The sequence below is a fragment of the Notothenia coriiceps genome, unplaced genomic scaffold, assembly GCF_000735185.1.
Source record: "Notothenia coriiceps isolate Sejong01 unplaced genomic scaffold, NC01 NC01_scaffold00033392, whole genome shotgun sequence".
In the NCBI taxonomy this organism is placed as follows: Eukaryota; Metazoa; Chordata; class Actinopteri; order Perciformes; family Nototheniidae; genus Notothenia; species Notothenia coriiceps.
Genome location: NW_011366093.1, coordinates 10662 through 21207, shown reverse-complemented (window position 1 = coordinate 21207; position 10546 = coordinate 10662). Strand labels below are relative to the sequence as shown.

Sequence of the window (10546 nt, the reverse complement as noted above, 5' to 3'; positions counted from 1 at the left end):
TGAAATTTCAACGGATTTTTTTTTTTTAAGTAGAACAGAACAAGTTTGAATTATTTTATTGAACAATTATTTGTTTAATTGAAGAACGGAAACAGGAATGTTGAGTTAAATATTACTCATCTGTGCATGTGATGGAGGAATGCACAGTGCCTATAGGGGGTGTGGTCTCAATAGCCATGCAGTGTGCTATGGCATGGATATTCAAGTGTACTTGAATGGCATCTGTTTGTTTTAGTCAAGATTATGATAAAATATACTTTCCCCAACTATATCTAAGTTCCCTATGAAGAACCAACCTTCAATTTAGAAAATTCCCAGTTTATTCCCATAAATTCCCGTTAATTCCTGTGGAAAGTTTCCATCTTTGAAAATTCCCGGAATTTTGCAACCCTAGTGGTAGCCAAACATCTCACAAGTCGTCGGAAGCTCCAACAGTTTAAACTAGGCAAGAATATGTCAAACATCATTTCAAGAACAAAATATTATCTAGTATTCAGACCATTATGATTACTCAGACATTAACTCTAAAAGCTATTTCAGCATCAACAGGACCTAACCACTATATAACAACATGCAGGGTTAAAACAATCACAGAACAGTAGGTGGACCAGGCATAAATATATAACATACATTTGTGATTAATCCCTGACAAAGTTGTCATTGTAAATGACAAGAAAGTACACCATCCAGAATCCAGGAGTGTTAAAGTACCCTGTCACACACGCCGACAAAAAAGTTAAGTTAAACCCTGCCTGCCTGCCTCCATCTAATCAGCACAGCGACCATGAGCCGTCTGCAGTTCTGCTCCCAGCCTCTCGCCTCTCATTTCTCTGACTTGTGGCCGAGTCTTCGCATGTCGATGTGCCTGGCAGAGGCCCAGGCAGAGGCCCAGGAGTCGATCCAGTGAATTCAAACCGGCCACAGCTTCATCTTTTTTTATCTCTTCTTTGCCTCAGTCCCTTTTCAGAGCAGTCTTGCCTTCAAATACCCCAAAGACACCAAAATACAGTATTTCTTGGAACAACTGCAGAAAAAAAAAAAATGTGAAAAACAATCTTGATTTGCATCTTTCTTTCTTTCTCTCGTGTTTGTGGCTCAACGTCGTAATTTGTTCCTTGTTCCTCCCTCTCACACACTCTCCTTAGACCAATGAGATTAAACAGTCAGTGGGACAGGCAGTCTGAGGTTGATGGTCCACTCCAAAACAACAGGATTGATGTCCCTCATCCCGCCCTGTCACATCTCCTGACTATCCGCCACACCACACACAGGGGAGCTAACCTTGGCAGTGACTCCGGGGACCGGGGCCAAGGCCGCCTCTCAGGATGGTTCAGAGGCAGAAAGTAATACAGCTGTAAGCCCTTGACTCGTCCCCTGGTGCTTACAACAATCTGATGCTTTCAGAGGCCATCCCTGAACTCATCAGGCAACACAGGTTTGCTAAAGTGGAGCGGATTAAGCCTAAGTAGAGTCACAGAGCGGGGAGAAAATACTGCCAATGAGTATTGTGCTGGGAACAAAATCAATTGCAACAACTTATTTAATGCCGGCCCTGTTTGTGAGAGATTATGATTTGTTATTAATGTGTGTGTGATGGTGGCAAAGCCAAGTGACTTTCATATAGCATTTTACCTAAGCAATAGGGCAACAAAATACAAACTCAATCTACCATTTTTTTGAGAGGAGATTTTCTCATTTTATGTATTTTCTAAAAGCTGCATTAATCCTACACACACACACACGACAACTCATGAACAAAGCTGAAGGACAAGCAGCCCTGAACAATCATCACCTCGTGAAGATTTTATAGCTAGCTCGGCTTCAACGTTAGGCATCTCAATTACATTTATCTGATGCTTTTACGCTAAGTGATTTACAATAAGTGCAATAAACTCTGAAGATACAAACTCAGAACAGCAAGAGACCTACAGGTACAGACGCTTCAAACAAGCCAGCGTAATTTTACATATTCCACTTTCTTGCAAATCTATTAGCTAACTATGTCAGTTGTTTGGTGAACCTTGAGAACCGTGGTTTGCTGTAGAAGCTGCCTGCTGCTGCTGCTGCTTGAAGTGGGATTGATGCGCGCTGTGAGAAGGAACAAGAGTTGGGTCATAACTCTTTTGGGGTTCATCATCACTAAGACAACCTCCACATTACACACGGTCATTGGATGCACATGGCGGTGCACTGGAGCTTCGGAATGGGATAATATGTGGGAGCAGAGTTAAGTTTGAGGTGAGGGAAATAGATCGGATGTGATTTCTGTCACACATGCATTCATCAAAAGCTTCCAGACAGCAGCTAACTCAAGGTTGGCATTTCATCCGTCAAATGTGCCAGAAGCCTAAATTCAGTCAGCTGTTTTTTTCAGACTTGGCTGGTATTTTGTGATATGGCATTCAATTCCCACCCCCCAAAAAAGAACGTTCAAGTGCGTGCATGTCGTTTTAGTTAGAAACTATAATGAATGAAAGGTGAAAAAGGGTTGTATAACATGTTAGAAATTAAACCTGTTAGACAGCATCACATATCTTGCTTTTCTAACAAAGAACTCAAGCTTTCACTAAACCTATTGAGAGAAATGTTCAAACCAAATAGGAGCTAAGGTAGAAATGGAATAATCTGGTATCACCACCAATTATAAAACATAATTGTGTAGGTTTGTACAATGTTTTCCTGCGTGGGTAATGAACTCCCTTGTAGGTTTCAGAGGTTTAAATGGGTACAATGATTACAGACCTCAAAGCATGTAATACCATTTAGACGACACCCAGAAAGCATTACAAACTTCAAGCATGTCAAGTCGAGCAGTAATGACCTCCAGGAGGATTTCATCTTGGAGACAGCTTTCTGAGTGCATGTCTAGTCAGACTAATACCAGCAACAGCATAGTATTAGGGCGGCAGTGGTTCAGTCTGTAGGGGATTGGACTTTGGACCGAAGGGTTGCCGTTTCACGTCCCGATCAGCCCAAAGAATACAGAGTGTGGACTGGTACTGGAGAGGAGACAGTTCACCTCCTGGGCCACTGCCGAAGTGCCCTTGAGCAAGGCACCTGACCCCCAACTGCTCACTTGCGCCGGCTAGACTGGCTGCCTCCACTCTGACCTCTCAACTGCATGTGTGTGTATTTGTATATGTGCATGATGTAAAAAGTGTGTATAAAGCTGTACAAAAATGCATGTGTGTGTACGACAGAGTTGGAAACTGAATTTTAATAAAAGGTCCATCATCTTCTTCTTCTTCTTCTTCTTCTTCTTCTTCTTCTTCTTCTATTACAGAGGACATGTGTATAAGCAGCATATTTTAAAGGATCTTTGTTTTCACTCCTCCTTAGTCTCACAGCCGACCCAAATAGACTAAACCAAAATAATTAAGTCCACTCAGAAATAAACCTAGGAAAAAATCAACATGGAATTTTGATAGAATTGATTGGAACATTAGCATTCTATCTGACGCACAGTTTGTGGTTACTTTCAATATGAGGTGCAGAGATGGTCTGACGCAGTCTTCAGTTTGAAGAGCACATTTAGAGGAACTACAAACACAAAATTAGGCCAATGATCGAATTTATTTTACACACATCACGCAAGTAAATAATGATGTATTAACACATGGGGATTATGCATTTTCCTCAGACACAGTCAACCAGAGTATGTGTGCCATAGGACTGAACCAGTGGTTAAAAGGCTCAAAATACAAAGTAGTACATAAATGCAGTAATGTGGATATACTGAAGGCAAGAGCCTAAATGACTAAAGTCACCACAAGAGTTTTTTCCAGATCAGTGAAGGTTAGCAAGGACTCCATTTGACCTATAATCCATTGAGAACAGACCTGTGACTTTTCAAACTACACACAATATTAAAAAGCAGCTTATAGAGATCTCACACTTTGTATAGGGACTATTGTTGCCACTCTTATTTATACATTTTGCTGAAAAATCAGGCAATCTGAGTAGCTGGAATAATGGGAAGCAATTATATTTTGATTCTCCTAGGATTACAATTTGTTTTATGAGAGAAGTCGCTGCAGCATGAGAACAATGCTGCAAGAATATATTTATTAGTGTCATTTTCTACGAATGTGTGAAAAAACTAAAGGGCACCATAATTACACATCATCAGGACGCTAAAGGCTTTTGGGTATGCAATAATATTCTTAAAATGGTGTTATTTTTACATGGTCGCTTTGCATGTGAAAAGTCAATGGAAACTAAAGAGTGTTTAGATGCGACAAAAACGAGGCATGTACTGGATAACCAAAAGAAAACTGTTGACATGTGTGATGCCCCTGTGGGTTCATCTGGAGAGGGTGTGGCTGTGCTGTGTCGTCCAGCCTTGATTGCAGTAGCTGCAGGGCACCTGGGTCTGGTGCCCTGCAGCTACTTGGAGCCTCTCTGTCTCCTCTCTGCTTTCTCCTACAGCCACCTGGTTATGTTGAGTATGCTATGAGTTACTTCAGTTGCTTTACTTTGTGCATCTCAACACCCTCACACGTCCATGCAACCCCTCACCCTGCACTTACACTACTGATACCACTGACGTCCACACCTCATGCTTTACCTACTTTGCACTTAAATTAAATTTGGTTAATTTGAATTGTTTGCTTAAATAAACATATTTTGTTAACCTTTGAAATGGTGTGTCTCCTCTTTGTTGTGGCCTTTTGAGCCGGGTCACAACAACATACAAGTGCAACCTCCCAGCCATTGCATCTGAACGCAGGTTACTCCCCTCAGTGAGCCTGCACAAGCCACTAAAGTGTCAAAGCTCAGTTCAAATATTGAATTCAAACACAACCAACCCCACCCTCCCATCACACCATCCCTTGCTGAGTTTGCACATTTGCCCTATCTTTGCAGAATTTGCACACTGTACTTTACAGCCTACTGAACTGTATTTGACAGCATATCCCTTTCTTCCAGTCTTCTTATTGTAATGGATGTTTATTATGGTCAATCCAAAGATTTGTTCCACAATGAGGACCATAAAAAAAGTTATTTTGAAGTTAAATCAAACAATGTCAAAAACAACTGACAATGAGTGGAATTTGCCAAAGATGAATTGTGAAATAACAAAAATCCCTGTGATGTGGATAGAGCATAGGTGAGAAGGAGATGAATCACACAATCGATCAGAAAAGCATGCTAGAGAGAATAAAAGAGTAAAACACTGTCAGGAGAGAGAAGAAAACGCTCAGATTAATTTCCAGCACCATGGACAGCTCATAGGAATCATAAAACCAAGGAACCTCACAAGGTCTCCTCCTAAATCAATCTTCACAAATCAGACATTGCACTTTTATCATCTAATTTACTAATAGATGTTATTTACATTCAGTGGCATTAACCACAGTGCACAGACTATAACAGTATACTGTATTTATTCTCAGTGTATAGCTTTAGAGTAGGAGGGGGCACACACACACACACACACACACACACACACACACACACACACACACACACACACACACACACACACACACACCTTTAAAAGGAGTCTGGTTTCATGCTGCGTAAAGGTAGTCACTACACTACGGTTGCAGTTCACTACATTGCCTGCTGATACAACAAATAGACCAGCTGCTTCCTGACAACAAAATCCATTTCCCTTAACAAATCGTGGCTTATTGGCTTCAAGAGGTCAATGTGAGACTCTTAGGCCAAACACATAATTAACATAAGATGCATGAGCTTATTATACAAAGGACATGTGGGTCCAAAGGACAAGGCCAGTACAAAAAAAAGTTCCCATGACGTTGACATTTAGTAACCAACTTTCTGCAGGACACTAATTTGCAGCCTGTATGGAAAGGATTACATGTGTAACAGCTCAAATTGTGCATGTGTGGTGACATCAATAACTTACCTTCACAGCATCAGCATGGGTGACTTTGTCGAAGACTTTGTCGTTGACTTTCATGATCTGGTCGCCGATTCGAAGACCCTCTTTCTCCGCCAGGCTTCCCGGCTCCACCAGGGACACGTAGATCCCGACCCCATGCTCGGACCCTCCGCGGATGCTGAAGCCCAGGCCCTCGTTGCTCTTGTGTCTCTTCATGGTGACCTGCCGGATCTCGCCCGGCGGCTCGTGGACAAAGTTCCTCCCGAGCAGAGGCACCAGGGGAGCTGTCCCTTCGCTGCTGGTGCTGAAGCTGTCCGGAGAGCCACGCAACGCCACCTGAAACTCAGGCGGGTTGTTTGGTGAGAAATGCCCCGGAGGAGTAGGGCTGGCACTGGGGAAGTCTCCCGGCGGGGGTTCAGCGTTGCCATTGCTTGCAACTGAATCCGATTTTAAGTAGAGGCCCTCCGAGGTGTACTGCTCGAAGAGGAGCTGGTCGGAGCGGGGGATGACCAACCGAAGCATGGGCAGAAGTTGCCGCTTGCTGGGCGCGTTGAGGATGACGTTGAGGGTCTGGACCAGGTCGTACACGTTGCGTTTGGAGTGGTACACGTTGAGGCAGTGGATGAACTGCTCCCTCTCAAAGTCGTTGAGCAGGAGGTTGAGCGCGTTGTGCAGTTTCCTCACGTTGGCCGACAGCGTCCGGGCACTGGAAGCCACTGAGTTGGCCGAGGAGCTGAGCGACATGCGCTCCAAGTCGGTGCTGCTCATCGTGGCGGGTTGACCGGGACACGGCGCCACACTGGTTAGAGAGCAGGCATTACGGGCTCGCAGCCCGGGGTTACACCGGCGCTTGGCATCACGACCGCTGGAGGACGGGCACCCCGGTTATATCCATGCTGCCCGCCTCTGACAGATGATCCGCCGATTGGTAGCAATTAAAGTGAGGCAATGCAAAGGGGCAACTTCTACGGGCAGTTTAGTCCAGCTAATTCAATTTCACAGCTGAAACAAATTAATTGGCACTTACCATAATTTAGAAATCATTAATTGGATTCTGCAAACTTCACCTGCGTCAGGATGGACATGCAACAGCCTCTCAGAAACCCTGTCCCGCTCCTCGCAGAGCTTAGTAATGAGCAGCAGTATGATCCAGCCTGCTGTCATTAGCTACGGTCTAATTTCCCAGCAGGTCAGGTGGCCACAGAGACGCCGCTTCTCTGGTGTCTCACCGTCAGCAGCAGTTCCACGAGGCGCGGAGGCGGAGTAAAACAATAATACGAGGACTTAAAAGTTGTAGGCGACTTCGTCCTCTGCTTCGTTAGCAACTCGAAAAGAAAAGCTATTCCCTCAACGAAGAAGCAGAAAAAAAGTTGTTTTCGAGCTCGTGCTCAGCGTCCCGAGGAGTCCAAACGTCCCGCTCCGGTCTCGGTTATAGTTCCAAACGAAGTGAAGTTGACATAAATGTCTTTCCAGCAGAGTTACACGGAGCGAAAGACGTGTTTCAGTCGTTTTTGTGTTGGTTTAGTTTTATTTTCCTTACCGCTGCGGTGTTGCGATGACCTGCTACTCGGTGTCTCCGTTACTACAGCGACAGGCTGGCGGCTGGCGGCTCGCTCTCCTCTGACAGTCCTCTAACAGGAAGTGACGCAGAAGCCTCGTGCAGCCAATACATAGCTTGTTATTACTTACAGCATGCGCTCGTGCTTATGACAATTGGTTACTAAACAGGACTTTAATTAGACATAAGTGTAGCATGCTTTTGGCTGTTCAGCATGTTAGTTAGTTTTTGTATTTTTCAAATCTAAAAATGGTTCTACTTATAAGCAGCCAACGTGACACAGGTGTCACATGACCTTTTAAATGTTCTCGAAAGTTCCTTATAGAGCTTTAGCCTTTATTTTATCTAATGAAGTCCCGAAGTGACACACACTGAACAGTCTGGTGGGTCATGGGCCAGGACATGTGATTTTGTGTTCCCATAACAACATGTCCAAGATGTCCATGCGCCAGACTAACACATGTGACAGAACTAGCTACATTTCAAAAGCTTTTTTTTTGTAGCTGAAGGTAAAATTCAAGCCATTTAAGAATGAAAATGCTTACATAACATGTCATTTATTATATTTAACCTGTTGTAGAAACATTTATTGATCAAATTGATATGAAACAAATGAGACAAACATCGCTGTGACACATCAGGACTTTAACCCTAAACGTTCAAAGTAAACCCAATGTGACATTTATGCACAATTAGAAATATGATTATGATCTGCTCCGTTAATTTAGCTGATTCAATTATATTGAGTTGACATGTTCTTATTCTTCAATTCAAAGAATGTTCAAACCAATTTAAACCAACAAATCATCCTCATTAATTAAGTTGAAAATACGAGTTATTTTACCATTAAAGCCCAATGTGACAGATATGTCACACTAGGGGGGGTTACTTGTCAGAAATGTGTTCTAGGTGGTCCATTTAGTCTAAATTATGTTGCCATTAATTTTCCCAAAAGTAGAAATGGGTTCGGCTTCTTATGGGTGTGGCCTCTATTTGGCACATCTAATGACGGCTATGAACGTTCATTAATCTCTGTTATTGTTTACGGCTTTACCCAGGAGCGGAAAGTACTCTTAAGTAACATCCAAAAAAATGCTGTCCAGCCTGAAATGCGCTCCTGTCGAGAAACCACAAGACAACAATGAACGTTTGTTTTCTTAAGTGTAACATGAGCCGGACAATTCTAGAAAGAGACAAACAAATAAATCTTCCGGCATATGTCTGAGAAAACATACCAAAAGGTACATCATGCTAGTTAATACTTATACTTCACTTAATTGGTAAGGCAAATGTTATGTTTTCTACCTTTACTTTACAGATTGAGTTATCGTTACACATTTAGGTTATTAATCACTGGCACGCTTTGTTGTATATTATTATTATTGTTTAAGCTTCTCATTAGCATTTAAATTAATTAATATAAACCCCACCATTAGCTTAGTGCAACATTGAAGTGATGAACACATTAATGAACCAATAATTGTAAACATTTATTAAATACCAATTAGATGGTCACGTTGTACTTCTACTTGATTACAATTTTGAATCCTGGACTTTTACTTGCTATAGAGTATTTTTACACTGTGGTATTGCTACTTTTTATTGAAGTAAATAGCACTTCTTCTAGCACCTCTGCTTAATGGCACTTTGTGATTTTGACGCTATTTCAGTGAAACAATGCAGTTTTCTCTACTTAAAGGATTTTAGCTTGTTTCTTGACACTTACTGTATAAATACTCTTTAATACATGCAACACTTTTCAACTGGTAGAATATGAAGCACTTTGTAAGGAATTGGGCAGTTTGTGTTTTTAAGACTGTTACAGGGAGACAATGCAGTTTTGAACATTTGACACATTCTTGCTTAATTCTCTCAAAAAGTTACTGAAAGACACACTTTTATGGATAAAAGCTTAAAACTAGAAAAAGAAGTACTTCGTGTGAGTAGATTTTCATTAAGAATGTGACTCTTAATAATAATAAAGACTACACAACCGAAGTAAAGCTGTCCCAGGACCTGCCTTGCAGCCACTTTAAAGGTAGATAGTGATCATATCTTTAGCAACACTTAGTTAAAACAACACCTGCCTCCCTCTGTCCACAGTCGATCTGGTACGCTGGCACCGACCCCGTCCTCGAGGTGAAGGGCCCGTCTGCCGAGGCCCCGAGGAAGAGAACTATGGTATGTCAGAGATTTAGGTCAGCGTGCATTCACGCCTAGATACACAGTATGCGTCATTTACACTGAGGACGCTGAGGACATGTTCACACACCTTTTCAGGAAATGGCCAATTTTGTCCCCACACTTTGCATCAGGATCATTTATAAATATGTTCTTAAAATAGCGTGCACAAAGAATTGTATGCTTTGAGTTGTTTTGCACAGAAAACATGTTCTATCTCGAGGACTGTTCACACTTCTGGAGTGTATTTCTGCTAATCAAAGTGGAGAAATGTGCACCTGCGACACGTTTAACATTCGTAATAATTGAATAGAGAATAGCTTTGCAGCAGCGTAGTATAGTTACTGCACTAGTTGTCGTGTGTGTGTGTGTGTGTGTGTGTGTGTGTGTGTGTGTGTGTGTGTGTGTGTGTGTGTGTGTGTGTGTGTGTGTGTGTGTGAGTGTGTGTGCGTCATTACAGTGATTGACATTAGCATGGTTAGCTTCTTACAAAATATAACGTTTAATGTTTATAATTAAGGGGGAGGAGGTGGTTCTATTTCAGTGTCATAGGAACTCTTTGAACCGTCACACTTTGCATTTGGCAAGTAAAATTCTGAGTGTAACTATTTCAAAGACTTACACACAAAAGATTCTACATACGAATCGAAACGATCCAAGCTGTCATCTTTAGTTCGTGAATGTTCCTAATGCGCCGAACTCGATCGTGTATCCTCCACTTCTATCTTAGCACTCTGACCACTCTATATTACTTAGTACCGCAAGTACAAACAACTGGACACATTTAGGAAGAGAGAAGGGTAGTCCAAGAAGTGATTCTCAGGCCAAGTACAGCAGGAAACTGAGATTTGTGGCTGTGTTCAACAGCTGCCCCTAACAAAGAAATACTGTGCATGCAATATGCCAGATAGAAAACTTCCTCCTAACAGTTGATTGCAAGTGGACACATCTGAGGA

At 42.2% G+C, this 10546-nt stretch overlaps 2 protein-coding genes across 2 annotated transcripts in view; one reads left to right on the top strand and one right to left on the bottom strand.

Annotated features, from left to right (window-relative positions):
* Window positions 1-4303: 4303 nt before the first annotated feature.
* On the bottom strand, window positions 4304-7426 carry LOC104961499 (whirlin-like). Its single transcript, XM_010789800.1, has 2 exons — window positions 5876-7426; window positions 4304-4432 (listed from the first exon to the last, which is right to left on the bottom strand). The coding sequence occupies exons 1-2, from the start codon at window positions 6617-6619 to the stop codon at window positions 4304-4306; spliced, it is 873 nt and encodes a 290-aa protein (XP_010788102.1). The 5' UTR covers window positions 6620-7426.
* Window positions 7427-9514: 2088 nt separating this feature from the next.
* Window positions 9515-10546, top strand: part of apold1b (apolipoprotein L domain containing 1b) — a 4258-nt gene continuing 3226 nt past the window's right edge. Inside the window, exon 1 of the mRNA XM_010789799.1 lies at window positions 9515-9590. Coding sequence (XP_010788101.1) covers window positions 9588-9590 — 3 coding nt within the window. The 5' untranslated portion in view covers window positions 9515-9587. The remainder of the gene's footprint in view (window positions 9591-10546) is intronic.

Coding starts and splice junctions, on each gene's coding strand:
- LOC104961499 (XM_010789800.1), bottom strand. CDS start 6,619: ATGAGCAGCACCGACTTGGAGCGCATGTCGCTCAGCTCCTCGGCCAAC. Junction 4,433..5,875: donor CCCATGCTGATGCTGTGAAG/GTAAGTTATTGA, acceptor CAACATAACCAG/GTGGCTGTAGGAGAAAGCAG.